The sequence below is a fragment of the Muscardinus avellanarius genome (genome assembly GCF_963383645.1).
Source record: "Muscardinus avellanarius genome assembly, chromosome: 7".
Classification (NCBI taxonomy): Eukaryota; Metazoa; Chordata; class Mammalia; order Rodentia; family Gliridae; genus Muscardinus; species Muscardinus avellanarius.
The window spans coordinates 75309221-75328666 of NC_137793.1; the positions used below are offsets into that span (position 1 = coordinate 75309221).

At 34.7% G+C, this 19446-nt stretch overlaps 1 protein-coding gene across 3 annotated transcripts in view; it reads right to left on the bottom strand.

Moving 5' to 3' along the window:
- The window catches only part of KCNK2 (potassium two pore domain channel subfamily K member 2), a gene marked incomplete at both ends in the record, with an annotated part of 212585 nt that overhangs the window by 22305 nt on the left and 170834 nt on the right, over positions 1–19446 (bottom strand). For all 3 annotated transcript variants that reach the window (XM_080699580.1, XM_080699579.1, XM_080699581.1), the window contains one exon: positions 17067–17206. In XM_080699580.1, the coding sequence (XP_080555706.1) occupies positions 17067–17206 (140 nt within the window). The remainder of the gene's footprint in view (positions 1–17066; positions 17207–19446) is intronic.

Here is a 19446-nt window from a genome sequence, read left to right on the forward strand (position 1 = left end):
ATGTTTCCTGTTAGTTAGACCCTGGACACTGTGTCTCATTTACCTTTTAATCTCCAGCACCTATCTCAGAGAGTAAAATATAGTGGCTTCCCAAGAGAGCTATAAAAACTAAATTATGTAGATAAAATTAACTGTTTTTCCTTTAAACTATTGACTCTAAGTCTATAATGATACATAAATCAAACACATCAATATTCAAAGTCCAGTTCAATAAATACAGGGAATGATTTTTAAATTTAAAGCCACTAATAGAGCTTGTCATTAACTATGTCCATATTAAATATTCAATTCCAAGCAATGCCAAATTGTGTTCTTTTTTCTATGAAAGTCATGGGAAAAATTATTTCTGTTTCTCTGGCTAAACTAGTCTCTGATCAAGTGCTTACCAGAAGAGTGTCAGTATAAATTATAGATGAGCAGCTGGAGAGTTTGAAAGTGTGAAAAGGAAGATAAGAAGTGAATAATAAAGAAGTGGGAAAAGAACAAGTCTTCATTTTGCTGTTCTTTTTTGCTACTGTTTTGGAGGTTAATGTGTGTATCTCTGAATATATTCTGTATTGGTTTAAAATATCTTTACCATATTTAAACTCTGCATAGCAAAATGCTGAAGAAAATATTCATATGGTCTAAGTAGATCCAGAAAAGAACTTTTTTCCAACTTCTTTTTCATAGGAAAAATTGCTTCCAGAAATTTCTCCTAAAAGCAAACTCCTATGTACAATTGCATGGGTGTGGATGGTTGGTATTCACAAAATCTTCTGAAATAATTGGTGATCTATGAACAGCTGCTTGCTTTGACATACTCAATGAAATAAAGAAGCAGCAACAGAAATCTGAAGCCCAGAGATATTCTGCAAAAATTGCTTCAGATGGAGGAAAAGTAAGTGATGTGAACTTACATATCATTTCAGTGTCTTAGTGGTTTGCCTTTTCCTCTAACTCCTTGAAATGATGTCAGTTAAAGACAATAAAATCTGTTTGAGGAAAAGCACAGTCTATATCATCAGCACAGAAGGAACAGCTGTCCTAAGGCAAGTTACAGCCAGAGATTCTGACCTCGGTCTATAGTGGACCTCTCGCCTCAACAGTCACTGCCACTGTAGCTATGAGACACCTGGAATGTGGTCACTTGTGGGAGGTATATGTATATATGTATGTATACACATATACATTATTATATAATACATATAATATTTTGTGTTTATTTTATGATACCTTTCATCACCATCTTTAAATTGGACTATAAATCATGCTTTTGTCTTTTTATGGGTGTGTAAAAAACTTTCAGGTATGCAAATAAAAAGCAAAAGTGGTCATGTATTTTTGAAAGATAATGCAAAATAAGAAATGCCCCATCGCTATTTCAACAAAGAAAAGAAGCATCAAGAGTCTAATAATGTGCAGTGTTCGTGCACATTGAATGAGCACTCACAGCTGCCTTTCCCAAACCAAATATAGCAGTGCCAAATTAGTCCTACAGAAATTCTGCTCACTGAGCGGGACATGCTCTGTCTAACAAGCATGCCGCAGTATTTTAATTAACTTGGCTAAACTGTAATGAGTCTGCTTAAGAAGAAAAGACAGAAAATAAAATAAAAGGCGATGGAAATAGTGTAGATGTGATGGGAAGGCAGGACTAGCTTCTCACCCCAGAAGAGTGGCACTTGTGTACACTCTGAGCCTGCTGTATACATGGCCTGTCTCCACAGCTGTGCTTCCTTATAAGTTTAGAAATTAGGGGAAATGATGTATTTGAATTTAAGTATAATATATGAAAAGTTCCCACTATGAACATGAAGAGAGCTATGCAGTATTCTTTTTTCTTTGCAACCATTTTTTCTAAATGGTGTCTGGAGGGTAGTGTGGTGGGTGCATGGATGCCACCCCTTGCCTGTGGCAAATGAAGCTATCCAAAGCATTTACTCACATTACATGAAAATAAAAAGACTCTGCCAAAACATAAAATGAGATAGAACCCCTTCTCCTTGGGCAGGTCAACTTTCACATATAGCACTTATGATATCATGTTATGCTTTAGAGAACACGACTTGACCTATTTTTATTTCTACCCATGCATCAGAGAGCTGTGTTATAATGGGTTTCTGTTATACTTTCCTCTAGTTATTTTATAAAATCTCCTAGTTATTTTATGAAGTCTGTTACATCAAGTACTAAAGGATCAGGGAACATTCAGGAAGGCGAGAAAGGACAGGGAGAAACACAGATCTACATGCCTTCCAAGACCTTGCCAGTATAACCTATTATCTGATATTGATGAAAAGAAATGCAGCTGTATAAACTCTTACATTAAACCAATGTTTAGAGTGGATGGAATGAGACAGATCTTTTGCTTGTGTTTGATTTTTCTATCTTCAGGGCTTATAATAAAGGGTTTAATTATTTTAAACCCTTTGAGGGTTTAATTATTCCCAAGTTCTGTATGCACTAGCTTCTTCCTATCTTCTGTTCCTTTAGAGGAGAAAGTTGGTTGCTCTTGCATTTTGCATGATGGAAGGCAAAAACTTCCAGAGGAAGAGAAAAGAAGTGGAAAATAATAATTCACTTTTCTGTGGTTCAAAAATATCTTCACAATTCCAGTTTCCCCAGCAAGGCACGGTCTAAATGTACATGATTGCTTTGGGAGACAAACTACCCATGGGCTTTAGTAAAAATGAGACGTAAGATGCCATCTTTGGTTGCCCATTGTGGACAAATGGAACACATTTATAATAGTAAATGGATCAAAGAGGCAGCAATGTAGAAATATAAATCTAAAGTTGCTTCTGGCTCAATTAACAGTGTCTAATTACAGATGAATGCAAAAAGTCACAATGGACAACAGAAGAAATGGGTTAAAAGAGGCATATTTATCCAATAAAATATTCTAGAACTTTGACATTGCCCTAGAAGTTTTGAAACAACACTTTTGGTTAATGCACTTTAGAGAATCTATGCTTCTCATCATGAATCTTAGGGTTTATTGGCAAAGTAAAGGATCTAGCAGCAATTTCAAGTTGATATTTCTACTACTTATACTGCTTGTTATAAGGTCCAGCTTTAGTAACAATCATCATTTATAATTATTTCTCAATTTAAATCACTTATAAAGTTTTTTGTAATGCTTAATCTACTTATTTAAAATAAGAAAAGTGCTCTAACCTGACAATATTTTACCAGGCCTCCTTAAAAACCATTAATGATAGCTTTGCTTTCCCAACACAAAAAGAGCTCTGTAAAGCATGTGAGCTTTATCACTGGTAAAATATCTATCTTGAATGTAAAATTATAAAACATTTCCATTATTATTATTATTGTTATTATTTTTCTTTAGTGGTGCTGGGGATTGAACCTAGGGGCATTTTACCTGTGAGCTATACCCCATCCCTTTTTATTTTTATTTTTTTTTTATTTTAAAACAGGGTCTAAGTTGAGAGGGGCCAAGTAGCGGACGCTGGCTGTGACCTACAATATTTTTGTCCCAATCTCCCAAGTACTGGGATTATAGTCATGTGTCACCCTGGCTTCATTTTTAATACTTTTGTTGATGCATTGTCATTATGCATCATAGAAAGGTTCAAAGGTTCATACAAACATACATGCACACAATGCTTAGTGTGACATTTCCACTTTGGGTAGCCTTTAAGCTGCATCATATCTCAAAGCCAGGAATACACTTGTTCCAGGTAAGAATAGCATCAACACACATTCCCTCTCAAACCATATAAACCATATAGACTTCATTTGATAGGTCATCACTAGTCTCTAGATTATCATTTAAGTGTCAAAAATGGTATCAGTACTCCAAGAACCTTTTAATAGGTCAGACTGTCCATGGAGGAAGGGACAGACCATCTCTTCAAGATGCCTATTCAGGATTACAAAGTATTTCAACGACCATCTCAGATGCACCATCTCCAATACAGAATATCCCTAAGTTCCACTGGGAGAAGACCTGTGCTATTTGAAATTAACAATAATTCCAGAGCCAGCTTTTGAGAAAAAACTCTAATTAAAAATAAATCACATCAGGCATAGTGGCACATGCCTGTAATCCAAGTACATGTGAGCTGAGACAGGAGAATCAGAGGTTTGAGGCCAGCCTCAGCAATTTAGCAAGAGCCTGCCTCAAAATAAAAAAAAGAACAAAATTAAAAAGGCTGGAATAGGATTTCCCTGTGTTAAGTTCCCTAGTACCAAAAGAATAAAATAAATATAAAGCATAAAAATAAATAAAACAGCCGGGCATGGTGGCACACACTTGTAATCCCCACGCTTGGGAGGTGGAGACAGGAGGATCACACAGGCTCGTAGCCAGCCCCGCTGGCTCTGGAGACCCTGTTTCCAAATAAAAATATTAAAAAATAGGTCTGGGAGTGTATCCCAGAGGTAGAAGGGGTTCCAGGAATCCCAGTACCACCAATAAATAAATAAATAAATAATCAGGTAATTTAGCATTATGCATTTGAGATAATATTTTCTAATTAGAAATCTTGGAAAACATATACAGTTCTCTTTGGGAAACTATATTGGATTAATTTATTGTCAAGAACCTGATTTCTCTCAATAATTCATTCCATTTAATGAATGATATATTCACTAAGCAATAACTACAATGGTAGTATTGACTGTGACTATGTGTAACAGTCTCTAGAACATGCCAATTTTATGCCAGGAGCTCTTCCTGCATACATTTTATTCACTCTTGGATAAATTTCAGTTTTCAAGTCAAATGCATGCCCTTCAAATCAATAAATCTGTCATCTTATATAGGTCAGAAAGTTTGAAAATATTAAAACTTCTGGAAAATGTTCCTAATGCTTAAAATAGAATCAATTATTATAAGTGGTATTTTACATAGGGGATGGGGAATACTCTCCAATGTACCAGCAGGGAATAATGAAAACTCATGATTTAAAAACAAAACAACCATAACAACAGTATTATAAATGCCAAGAATCTTCCTTTCATAAGACCATCATGTCAGGAATAAATATAAAATTGTGTTGCAGATGAAGACTAGCTTTTGAACTGGCCTCTAGTTTGATGTAACACTGCATTACAGTAGCTTCTCAAGATTTTTCATACTAAAAAATATGAAATGTTTGAATGTTGAAATTTTTAAGTAGCTTATATGCTGAGCTACTTAATTATAAAATTGATCACTTATTAAATATTATCATTCATTTGTACTAGTAAGCAACAGAAGAATGAATAAACCCACCTAAATAAGTATTCTTTGGTATACTTATAAAGTCACATTTATAAATGTGAAAATAGACTCATATATTTTCCCAAAAGGAGAAATAAATGAATGAAATTAAAGCTTTATTTCTGATTTAAAAGAGAGGAAAAACTAGCCCTTCTATTTTTTATCACTGAGGTCAACTAACCTTGAAAATAAGCATGAAAAGAAACTTCCTTCATCATTTTAGGTCCCTTGAAAGCTTTATAAATTCTGAATTCTACCCTTTTCTCTGAATCAACTCACTTCATCTCTGAGTTTGCTCATTCATTCATGGCAACAAGCTTTTGAGTGGCCATTATATACCAAGCACTATTTCACTTGATTTTGATAAAGTGGAATAGCAAAATTTCCTTTCCTTATGAATGGCACGGAAGAGAGACAGTAAACAGTGACACATTAGGAATGAACAAGTCATATGAGAAGCTGAATTTGGAGACTGTGATCAAAATGTAGTGTAAGGCAAGGAGAATCGAGGGTATTGGGGAAAGAGGACCAAGTTTAAGCATTATGGCAAAAGTAGATGTTGCTAACCTGATGGTAAAGGCTGAGAAGCCTGGACCATAGCAGGAAATGTCCTTTTGCCAGAGGGAGTGATCAGTACACAGGCCTTGGGACGTGTGATGAAGAAACAGCAAGAGAGGGAGGAAAGCTAATGCAGAGTGGGCAAGGGAAAACAAAGGGCGAAAGAAGAGGCCAGAATAATGGGTCCAGCATATGGAATACTTCATGCTACCTTATAGACATTAACTGGGACTCTGAGGACAACAGAGAGGCATCAAAAGCTTCCGAGCAAGAAAGTAGCATGGGAGAATTCATGTTTCCAGGGAGTATAGAGACATCAACATCAACATCGAGAAAAGACTTTAAAGCAAATGTGATAGTAGGGAAACCTGGAGGAGGTCTTGGAACAACCAAGTATGAGTGGAAAGAACTAGGAGAGGTAAAAGGGCATTGACTCTGGATACCTTTTCAGATCATTGCAATAGGATTGCTTGATACATTGAATGTAAAAGAGGAAAAAAGACTGAAACAAAGTGTTATGTTCTTCATGCACCCTCCCATTTCATTTAATTACATTTAGTAATTGCCATTTCGGTGTGCTATTGTAAAAAAAAGCTTCTTCTTCTATATCTATTATAGTGTCTGCCCTAAGTAATTATTAGTAGATGCATACACATTCCCACTCACCTAAAAATTTCTCCTTGAGGGCAAATAATCTGGTATGACTTCAAAGATACTTCACTAGGTATCCCCAGAAACTAGTCAAGTATCTGACACCATGGGCATCAAAAAATGGTTGATAAACAAATCAGTGACTACCTCTGGAATAAAGTCACATGTGCTATGCACCCTGTGTGGGTGGCATAACAATCCCTGACTTGCATATTGGAAACACTATTCAGTAAAATCCTTATTTCCCATATACTCAAATTTAAACTATCTTGCCTTCTGATTAGAAGACCTTTAGAGAAAACCTTCATGTTATATATAGTTCATGTGATTTCAAAATGAGAAAATAATTCTTCTCCCTACTTGGGTTATATATGATCTTGCTGCCTTGCCTAATAATTCAGAAACAGGTTTTGGACACAAAACAATATTCATTAAACTGAGTTTACAGCTAGGCTAAATCTTTCCAAATAGGTTCTCAAAGTATGCTAGAAATGGCAGGAATAAAGATGACTGTGTGGGAAGGTATGTGTATATATATATATATGTATATATGTATGTATGTATGTGTGTGTGTATTTGTAACTAGATGGCACCATAATTCTCACATTTAAAGTTCTAGCTTCTGATTTATTGGTGATAAATTCCACAAAACTATGATATTCAGACCCAAAGTCTTCAATTTTGCTTTTTTATAGAAATATTTCCCAATGTCATTGATGTTCTACCTACCTTTAGGGCAATGCTTCATACAAAACATTTGGACCAGAAGATACACAAGTACTCATAGTTGTTCTAAGCTTGTCAGAGATTTTAAAATTAATATAAAACTCACTAAATATGAATATGTCACATAAAGTGTGAATATGCAAAATCATGATTAGTGTTTTAATTTTTTCTTGAATTAAATCATTAATGAGTACAAACCTTTAGAAAATTTAAATTTCCCAAATTAATATCATTTGACTGCTTGAACAGTATTATTATTATTAACATAATATTATTTTTACTTTTTCCTTAATTAATTAATTATTGTAGTGCTTTACTAAATTATTTGGAATAGGGAGATTTTAACATAGAACAAGCAGTCTCTTAATGGTTTTATGCAACAAAGGTTCATTTTCACTGTTGCTAAGCCCATAACCTGGAACCATCTCTGAGGTGACTGAGCCAAAGGCAAGTAAGACCTTAGGAGGCCATAGGGGCAATTAAATATTCTTTCCATGTGCCCATATCAATCCTACCCACAATTCACTGGCCATATTTATGCATATGATTCATCAGCCACAGGGGAAAAAGAGGAGGTGCAGCCCTAATGTTTATCTGGAAGAGGAGATAGGATGAAAACATTTCAGAAACAATATTCACGCCTGACACTTTTACTGGAAGAACAGGCATTCTGCATTGTTCTGAAATAAGAGCTTTTGTGGTATACATGTGCAGGTACTCAAGCATGTGTTAAGGTGTACATGTGGTGTGCACTGGTCATTAGGAGCTGTTTTTGGTTCAAATCAAGTTAGAATCAGGAAGAACAAGGTTTCTTTACTATGATTAAGATGCCATCCATAGAATGCTAAACAAATCATCACAATTTGGTGCAAAAGATGGGCAAGTAATTTCAATGAGACATTGTGATGCCTCCTGCATAGTTCTTGTTGCTGAAAATGCTATTGTGGATTTCCTGCTGTTCCAAATGAATTTAAAAACTTATTTTTCTATTTTTCTACCTTGTTAATTTAGTGGGTATTACATTGAATCTGTGGATCATTTTTAGAAGAATGGCCATTTTGATGATATTTATTCTGCCTATCAAAGAACATGGAAATATTTCCATCTACTAAAGTCTTGTTTAATTTCTTTTTGCAATGTTTTATATTTTTTGTAGAGGTCTTTTACCTCCTAGGTTAAGTTTATTCCTAAGTATATATTTTTTAGAATACCCTGGGTGGAAGTGTTTCCTGAGTTTTTCAGTGGATTTATAGTTGGCATATAGGAAAGCTTCCTATTTTTTGAGATTGATTTTGTATCCTGACACTTTGCTGATCTTGTTGATAAGTTCTCTAAGCATCTGGTCGAGTTTATTGGGTCTTCTAAGTATAGTATCATGTCATCTAGAAATAGGAAAACTTTTAGCTCTTCAATTTGTATTCCTTTGATTTCCTTCTCTTGTCTTTTTTGCTCTAGCTAGAGTCTCAGGTACTATTTTGAAAAGAAGTGGTGAAAATAGAAATTTTTCTCTTTTTCCTGTTTGTGGGAGGAATTCTTGCAGGTTTTATCCATGTAATATATTGGATGTGTGCCTATTGTATATTGCCTTTATGATGCTGAAGTATGTTACTTCTATTCCAATTCTCTGTTTTAAGATAAAAGGGCGCTGGATTTTGTCAAATGCTTTTTAGCATCTATTAAAATGATCGTGTAATTTTTTTCTTTGGTTAGGTTTGTGTGATGAATTACAAGGATTGTTTTTCATATGTTGAACCAGCCTTGCATCCCTGGAATGAACCTTATTTGTTCATGGCATATGATTTTCTTGATATAGTTTTGAATGTGTGTTACAAAGCCATAGTAGTAAAAACTGTATGGTATTGGCACAAAACAGACATAAGCCAATGGAGCAGAATAGAAGACTCAGAAACAAAAACAAATCACTTACAACCAGTTGTAAGTGATCACTTACAACCAGTTGATCTTTGACAAAGGGGCCAAAAACATATGCTGGAAAAAAGATAGCCTCTCAAAACAAATGATGTTGGAAAAACTGGTTAATGTAGAAAAATTGAAATAAACCCCATTATCTCACCCTGCACAAGAGTCAATTCAAGATGGATCAAAAACTTGGAAATCATACCAGAGACCTTACAGCTTCTTGAAGAGGACATAGGTCCAACACTTCAACAGATAGGCACAGGTAAAAGCTTTCTCAACAAGTCCCCAAAGGCACAAAAAATTAAAAGGAGGATTAATATGTGGGACTGCATTAAACTGAAGACCTTCTGTAAAGCAAAGAAAACTATCAAGAACCTCAACAGAAAGCCGGCATAATGGGAGAAAATTTTTGCCAAGTATTCCTCTAATAGAGGACTAATATCTAGAGTATACAGAGAACTCAAGACTAAGAAAACAAATAACCCAATAAAAATGGGAAAGTGAACTAAATAGACACTTCACAAAAGAAGAAATTCAATGTCCAATAAATGTATGAAAAAATTGCTCAACATCATTAGTAATCAGAGATGCAAATAAAAAATATCCTGTTCTGAGCCATGTGTAGTGGTGCACGCTTGTAATCCCAATGCTTGGGAGGCTGAGACAGAAAGATCTGGGTTCGTGGCCAGCCTCAGCTATTTAGTGAGGTTCTCTGCAAATTAGTGTGACCCTGTTTCAAAGATGCCCATCAATAGATGAATTACACAACTATGCATTATGTACACAGTGAAATTTTACTCAGCCATAAAAAATAATAAAATCACATCATTTACAGAAAAATAGATAGAGCTGGAGAATATTATGCTTAGTGAGATTAGTCAGTCACAAATGTAAGAAATCAGATGCTCTTCCTAATATGTGAAAGGTAGGGAGAAAATGGGTCATAGGAGAAACTCTAAATGAATGAGGAGAAAACCACAGATGGGCAAATAAGAAAGCCTAACTGGGGGTGAAGGAGGAGGGAAGAGGAAAATTCCCTAATGTAGATAATGTACATTCACAAACAGATCAAAGTCAATCACTAAGCCAAACATGAGAAGGAAGGAGGGAGAGGGAATGTGGTGGGAATTGGGGAAAGGCTAAATGAATGATGTGTGATGTATGCCTCTACCATTTTGTACTTTATTAAGATGTACTACTACAATGCACCAATAAAAAGTACAAAAAGTAATTCCAATTAAATTTCAAACAGTCCTTCCTACTCTCAGCCTCAACCAGCTACAAACTAATATTTAATTAGAAAGAGTTATATAGAAAGAGGAACTAAAACCATATTTGTTTGCTGATCCATCGTTGAAAACACATGTGTTTAAGTTCTCAGCAAGCATACTTTGTTTTCTTTTTTTTTTATAAAATATGATTGATTTTTAACCCAGATTATAGGCAAGCACAATATTTTGTTTTGATGAAAAAAGCACAAAAACAATTACAAAAAAATTTATGGTGGCAGATTTTCTTAACACAAAATTTTAGAACAGATGACAATTTCAAAATGGCCAAGAGAAATAGATGACATTAGATCTTAATGCACTAAATCTCTATAATGTGATCTCTAACTACAGAAAATAAAATTACTCATAAAATGCTTTGAGGCAAAAGCTGTTAACTTATTTTCCTATTATGTATAAATGAATAGAAAAATCTACTCTGAATTTATATTACCATATGACATTCTGCAAAACACTTGAAGTAAAAAGAATGCACCACTTATAGTGAGATTCTACCTAAAATCTTTTTAAAAAGTAATCTTTCTGCATGTTTTTATATTTTCAAGATAAAAATTGATTGACTGCTATTTGGTTTAATAAAAAGGATGACCTATATGGATCATATCATCCTGAAACTAGTTTCCACAACCACAGAACATCTAGCATATTTTAATTTCTATATTTACTTTTTCCCTAAGATATTCTGGACTCTGGTTTTGTGATTAAACCTTAACATGTGCTCTCTCTCTTTGTATATTTATATATACAAATATATACATATACATACACACATATATATATGTACATATTAATATATAGAGAGATTCTGTTTTATCTTTTTGTATTCACACATTATTTCAACCAGATAAAATGTTGAAACATATATTTCCAATATCTTATGCTCTGTATAGAAAATTTTGTGATTATAAATGATAGTTTTAGAACTTTCCATAATTTTGTATTTAACATAATAATTTAATACTAATTTCTTTAGAAAACCAAGAAAAAAAAGAATTTAGCCAATAAGCTGCATCATACACACTACTCACATCATCTTCATATACTTATAAAAGAGATATTACCACTCTAATGGACACTTAAGAGAAAGTAGGTATTGAGGAGATGTTTGTAGAACTAGTAAATAGTTGATTTAGAATTACAACTTGGTTCTATGGGCCCCAAAGCCCAGATACTTTTCAGAAATCATAAAAATAATTTCCTTTCACTTAAAAGAATGTCAAAATTCAAGTTTCAAGATTTCATTAATCTATATTTAACAGAATTAGTGACCAAATAAAATTTGCAGTGCCTTTCTCTAGGGTTGCACAGTAATTAATAGTTCATATTTGAACTCATGGGTCTAATGTGTCAATATTATCTACATAAAGAAGTAGGAAAGGGGGGAGGAGAAGGAGAAGGAGCAGGCACTTAATAACAACATATAACCAACATTTTCAGCACTTGGGAGGCAGTATAACCAGAGTGAAGATGTGGAGCCATGGAGGAGTCAAGCCATCTGGGTTGATGACTGATTTTTACCACAAACTAGATGTACAACCATAAGCAAATCATCACATTTCCCTGTGCTTCTGTTTCCTTGTTAGTCCTTACCTTTTGACAGCTCTCACTCAGAATTTAAAGGGAAATAATTAAAAGTATATTCTCTGTAGAAGTCTTTCCAAATTCTCTTTTATTTTTAGCATTTATTTTGATTGTAAAGAGCTTTCTGATCCTAGAACTACAAGGATTCATGATATACAACATAAATACTAAACTACATATGGACACATAATTTGGGGTCTTGGTTCTGCAGAAATAACTGCCCATAAACTTCTAGAAGTTAGACATGTACTGGTTCTTGGCAGTTGCTGTGGCCTTAAAGGATAACTTAAGTCTTACATTGTTATTTTTGTTGTTGTTGTTATTTCTAACTCCCTATTTACAAAATAAATAATAACCTGCAAGATGAGGCTAGGAATGGAAACATAAATATATTTCTTCTTGACCCAACTAGGCAACAGTTGTGACCAAATGTTGACCAGGAGATGAATCTCAAAGGTGGGCTGCTCTGATCTTTTCCTCATAGCCGAATGAAGGACACCCTCATTCTCATAAAATAGAAAAAAAAAGGATCCTTTATAGATGCCTTAGCTTCAATATCCCCTATTTTATTCTTTTTTACCTTTTGGTCAGAAAGTATTATATGCATTAAAATATAAATTTTAAAAATGTCATGATATCTATATTCTATGTCTATAGTCCAAATTCAGTCATTTTTACTACTTTACGATTTCAGGAGAAAATGATAACAGCAAAAGAACAACATAAAGAAAAAAATTGTACTAGCCAATATTATATTTTCTTTTACATATGTTAGAAATCAAAGCAGCTCTTAGTAAGTCAGATATACTGTCTTAAGGTAAAAGGAAGAAGAAAAGGAAGGGGAGAAAGGACTGAAGGAAATTTTTAAAAAGGAGGAATAGTTTGAGAGAAGAAGAAAAAATAAAATAAAAGAGGTGAAACAAGGTATTTTAAAAGTGACCTCTAATCAAAGACTAAGTATGTTCTTATTTGAAACTCCATTTTCCATTCCTAGAAGAAAAAAGTCAAAACATTGTGGAGTAGAAAGAAAACACACCACCTATGGAGTCCTCCCACAAAAGAGACAGACCACCTAAAGTTCTTCCCAGCACGTAACACAGAAGTCATAATCTGAGCATTTAATAATTCTGAATTAATCAATAAGCTATTTAGAAATATACTAGACATTAAGTAATTCTAATTCCTACTACTGCCCATGCTCCAGCTCCTCCCTTGGCTTACAGTGCTCCCCATGGCTCATCCCCCACTCCATCACCATGTAAATTTTTCATGTACACATTGTGCCCAAGAACACTTGGGACCAGAGGTGACCATCACTCCATTCCAGAGGGAACAGGTTTCTATAAAGATGTACTATATAGTCCATTGTAGTCTCCATATCTAGCTGCTTAAATTGAAAGTGTTATTGCAGGGTCCATTTTTACCTCTACCATTGATTTATTTTATTAATCTTTATAAAGTGAATTCATCTCTATTCACAACTTCTATTATCACTTATATAGTGATGACCTCAAACTATCTTCCTAGCTACCATTTTTCATACATTCCAGGCATACAAATATAATTTTCTAGACTTGAATTAATCTTTTGGATGCCCAACAGATCCTTCAATCACAGCAAGTCATCTTATTCCTCCCATTGCCTCAAAATTTCACTTCCCTGTATTCTTTCTGTGTAGGTTAATCTTACCCAAAGTTAGAATCATAGATGTCATTCTCATTTTCTTCTTCTGCCCACAAATTGCTAAATTAAAATCTTTTTATCCCCAAGTGCTTTGCAGTCCATACTTTCATCTCTCACTGCCATCATAGACTATTTGATGTTACCTGGATTTCTGTAATAATTTTTTCCAACTGATCATGCTGCATCCAACTCTGCTTGTTTCTAATCCATCTTCCATCTTCCTCACTGTTGTGAAAGCATTCATCCCACTCACTTAAAATTCTTCATTAGTCCCTTGAATTTTTCAGAATGCAGTCTAAGCTATCTTAAAATGGCATAAAAAACCTTTCATATTCAAAGCACTTCTCCTATAAGAAATGGTGATAACATGTTCTATTGCAAAATTTCCAAGGCCCGACCTGCAACTGTTTTTAATTGCCTACTCCTCTAGACAAGATAAAAAGCCTCCAAGTTCAGCTATTTCACTGAAAGGATCATTGCGACCCTGAGTAAAGTTCAGAGGGATCCACGCTATCAGGGTGCCAGCAGAAGAAAGCTACGTCCCTCCACATCCTTGGGTCCGTCCCTTCACAATACCAGGGTCAGTTCAAGTATAGCCTTTCAAAGTTTCTTAGCATCAAATCCCTGCAAACAAATGATGTTTTCTTCATCTGGTAGAAGGCCAACTCATTAAACTGACTGTCTCTAATTGCATAAACATCTCCAAATTAAGACATGACACTGGTTAAGAAACGCTGCTTGGCTATGCATCCCCGTGGCCGGCTGTCCTATTGCAAGCCTGACAGCACTGGCTTGTATTGGTCAAGAGTGTGCTGGTGTTTGTCTCACATGGACCAGAAACATTCCAAACACTGTGGTGCATGGAAATTGACACAAGTAGTACATCAAAATCACAGCTTTCAAGCACAAGAAATGTAAACAGTAAGTGACTGAGCAGTTCCTAAACATAAGGACATAGTCTTCCTTGCTGCTTCCTAAGCAAGCCCAAATTGTTTATTCTCAGAGTTGTGGTCACCTATTGTTATCATTAAAAGTGCCTCAGATAGCAGCAATTTATATTATGCAGAATACCTAAATAGTTTTTATTTTCTAAATGCAGGCATCATCTCCTTAGAAGAGGGCACCTAGGTTCACAGAAAGCACAATTAGTCCCATGAGCCTTTTCTGTTAAGCACATGCCTTGTTTCCATTTGAACTTAACAATAATAAAGCATATGATAGACATGCATATTTTTTCCGGGGGGAAATACTGAGTTCATTCGTGTTTCCTTGAGAAATGTAGACCAACTATAATCATATGAAGTGCTTCTGAAACAATATTGTATTGTTTTTTCTACTCATTTATTCTTCAAATATTTCAGATGGCCTAGCTAAAGCAGCATGCTTTTTTTTCATCATGTTGATGAAAAACAGTATGTTCCCCTCTTTCCAAACTCTATAATTATGCTAACATTATTCTTCACTAAAACAGCATGTGTTTTAACATTAATAAATGAAATATAGCCACATATGATTAGCTCTATATGGTCATATTTTAGCAGTATGGTTTAAACAGTTTTGTTCTTGAAATAAAACAGCATAAAACTGTGACTTATTATTAGACAAAATCTTTTCATTCAAGGAATGCATGTGTCTTAGTATTATCACTTGAGAACCTGAGTCTCTATTTTATTCTGTAGTTTTTATACTCTAAACTAGTTATATTTTTATGTGGAGGATTCTCAGCTTTTTAAAAATATGGAATATTTTCATTCATGAGAACTTAAAACCAAAAATAACCTTGTTGGGACAGGTATAGCTCAGTCATACAGTATGTACTTTGTATACACAATGTCCTGGGTTTAATCCTTGGGACCAATAAAACCTACCCCCTTCACCCTCCAAAAAAAAAAAAAAAAAAGGAAGGAAAGAAAAATTCCTTGCTGCTTCTGAGCCATTTTGGAAATTTTTAAAAGCTGGAGCATCTGGAATGGTAGAGACAGGGAAAGTAAAGAGTACATACAGAATGTTCATCTGGCAATGGTTCATCTACTTAAAATGACAGCTAAAATATACTTAGCTGGTTTTAATTTAATTATACTCTTTAGTAAGATATTTCAAAGTTAAAATTATCTAATATTTTTCCATTGCAATAGAAATTTGAGTAGCACCTCATCTATAAAATCTTTGTTCCAGATAGTCTTAAGAAAAAAATTTAAATGGCTTTTCCCTTTTTTCTTTCACATTCTCTGTTGAATTTGTGACCCTATTCTGCATTTCCCTAAATGGTGTCGTAAATCAGAAAATGCACATCTGCTCAAATTGAAAATTTTATTTCAACTAGCTCAGCCACCCGGAGCAGCTGTAGCTGCATCGGGCTCACATAAACTTTTTCCCTTTTAACTCACGTGAATTTTCTACAGATGCAATTACCAGAAAGTACATGTACTTAAAGCACTACATAGATGCCAGAGGATTTATGGCAAGAAAAAAGTTTCCTTCTCCATGTTTAATTACCATGAAAACATACCCATACTTTTCTTTGAGAGTCATGCAGATTCTTCATAAGTAGACATGCCACTTTGTTCTTAATATATATAAATTTATTTGAAAGGGTAGCATCATGGCATAAATTGTTTCTTCCCCAAATGTGTATGTTGAAGCCATAACCCCTGCGTGACTGTATTTGGAGAAAAGGCTTTTAAAAAGGTAGTTAAATTAGGTCATTAAGAGTGGGACTCTAATCCAATACAACTAGTGTTCTTCTAAAAAGAGGAGAAAAAACTGGAGCTGGCTCACTGTCCACACATGGGCACTAAAGAAAGGGCATGAGTGGGTACAGTGAGAAGGTGCCATCACCAAACCAAGGAGAGGCCTCACCAGAAACCAAACCTGAGGGCACCTTCCTGGACTCAAATTTTCTGTCACTTACTTAATCCCTCAGTCTACGGTGGTTTGTTGAGACAGCCAGAGAGATGATTATGGATGGTTATCTCATAACTTTGAAAAAGTGTGTTAATGCTTTGTACCAGTTTGTCCTGTCATGAAAAAGCACTGATTTTTAAACTTTAAAAATTCTATACCAATTTCATCAAGACACAGAATTTCACTATGCGTTACATATGCCTAAGTGGTTTTAAAACTTTATGACTGTGAGCTACAAAAATATTTGTGTATGCAAATATGTATGCAAGATATAGTATAATTATCAAACTATATGGAATATATTCAAGTCTATTATATTTAAGAAATGAGTTTATGCTTGTGATTGTATTGAAATCCATTTGAGAATCAGATTTACTGAGTACATTGTAACTCCTATATTTCCCCATTGCCTCATACACAAATCATGTCAAATGAAAATATTAAAAATTTTAAAGAATCCTTAAAATGTAAATATTAAAAACTTTAACGAAACCTTTACTGGATCAGCCAAATGCAAGAGTTTTGGTACACTTCTTCCTGCTCACCTCTTCCTTTGTCTTTTTAGATATCACCCGGAGCCAATCTCCAATCATACTCAGAACAGCAGCAAAGTAAGCCAGCCCCACGAGAATCCAAAACCACACAACAGGCTTGTAGAAGTCTAGATATTCAATATCGGATCCACCTGTGAGAAAAAAAAGTAGAACAAAATCATTTCATATTTCTAAAAGTTATTAGTGTAAATGTTAGCTAACATTATCAACTAAATTTTTGCTTACACGACACAGATTCTAATATTCTTATCAATTGATCCATGTTTTTTCTTCACTTGAATTTCTCACTTTTGCTTCTGTAAGTTAAAGAACTACTTTTTTATCATGATTTTATTGGTACACTGTAATTATACATCATAGTGAGGTTCAAAGTGATACAAAAATACAAGCACACAGTATTTGGTGTGTTTCCCTCTGGATCCCAACTCACTCCCTGCCCCCTCATACATGTTAGTGATATTGACAGTGAGAGCTTCATATATAAAGAGAAATAGCATTGTGTGGATTGTTCCCTTCCTTAATCCTCCTTTTTTTCCCCCTCCTCATCCTTCCCTGCAATCCGCTTCCATTATTCTACTTGTCTCTCCCCTTATTTATCTAAAGTCCCTTTTGTTTCCTACTTTCTCTCTACCTTCCATATATTAAAGAAAATATACAACCCTTGACTTTCTGAGACTGTCTGATCTCAGCATAATATTCTCTAGTTCCATCCATTTTTCTGAAAATAATATAATTTTGTTCTTCTTTATGGCTGAATAAAACTCCATTGTGTATATATACCACATTTTCTTTATCCCTTCATCTGTTGAAGGATACATAGGTTGCTTTCATACTTTAGCTATTGGGAATTGTGCTCTATACATGGATATGCATGAATCACTATAGTATTTTGATTTTAATTCTTCTGGAAAGGTACTGGGCCATATGATGTTTCCATTGCTAGTCTCTTGAAGAACTTCCATACTGATCTCCATAGTGGCTGTACTAATATTTCGACTCCTACCCACAGGGTGTAGGTGTTTTTATTTCCCTACATCCTTGCCTGCATTTACTATTGATGACCGCCATGTATTCCAACTGGAATAATCTGGGCTCTCACCATGAGGCCTTTCATTGCTTCTCCAGGTCGTTAGAATTTTTCCTTGCTCTACCTTCCTCTTTCATTTATAATCTGTCTCATCTAAGCACTTAATTCCATGTGTACTGATTCTTTCCATTTTTATTTTAATAAGTAGAAGTCAATTTATATTTCTTTTTTTCATTTAGCTTTATATATCAACCTTATGCCTATAAATACATGCTACCCAATCTAGTTAATGTCAAACTGAAAACAGAGTGGGCAACTCTGGTGATAGTTCTTATCTGAAAGTTATCAGTACAAGGGATTGATTCCAAATGCCAGAGACAATGCCTTGACAGAGGTATTGAGAACAAATGGTGACCTGTGGGTAATGTTGCCATCAATTATTCTCTGACCTTTCAGAAAAGTTCTCGTGTTTGTCATAAACCTAACTCCCTAGCTCTCAAGAAAAACCTGAAAAAGAAGATGATTTTCTTTAATCTTCTCTTTGAGGCACTTCTCTATTGATTTGGTATAATAACTGCACCTATAAAATTCATATATATATATATATATACATATTATATATTTCAACATATCCTTATCTAGTATATAATAATGAGGTACTTATTATATCCCTAATATTGAAACTATTACTTGCTTTCACAAAGAAGGAATGAAATATTGTCCTTTTGGGGGAGGTTACTGGGATTGAACCCAGGGGCATCCTACCTCCAAGCTATAATTCCAGCCTTATTTTTATTTTTTTTTTCCGGGTCTGGAGGTGGAACCCAGGGGCATTCGACCTCCAAGCTACACCTCCTGCCCTATTTTTTATTCTTTATTTTGAAACCGGGTCTCACTGAGTTGCAGAGGGCCTCACTAAGTAGCTGAGGCTGTCCGCGAACCGCGATCCTCAGGTATCAGCCTCCCGAATGCTGGAATTACAAGCGTGCGCCACCACGCCCGGCCTTATTTTTAATTTTGAAACAGGGTCTCCCTAAGATGCTGAGGGCCTCGCTAAGGATTACAGGTTCAAGGGCCTTGAACCAGTAATCCTACTGTCTTGGCTTCTCATGTACTAGGATTGTAGGCATGTAATGCCATGCCTGGATAAAATTTCTGTCATAATAAATTTATAATTTAGCCTAAGAAAACCTCACATAGGCAATCAGCCACAATGAAATATATCGAGAACTTAAAAAAAGTGCTATGAGAGAACATAGAAGAAATTGTTTTACTTCTGGAATAGAAAAGGTAGGAAGGGAGAAGTTGAGTCTTAAGTGATGAAGATCACAACGGGTAATAGTT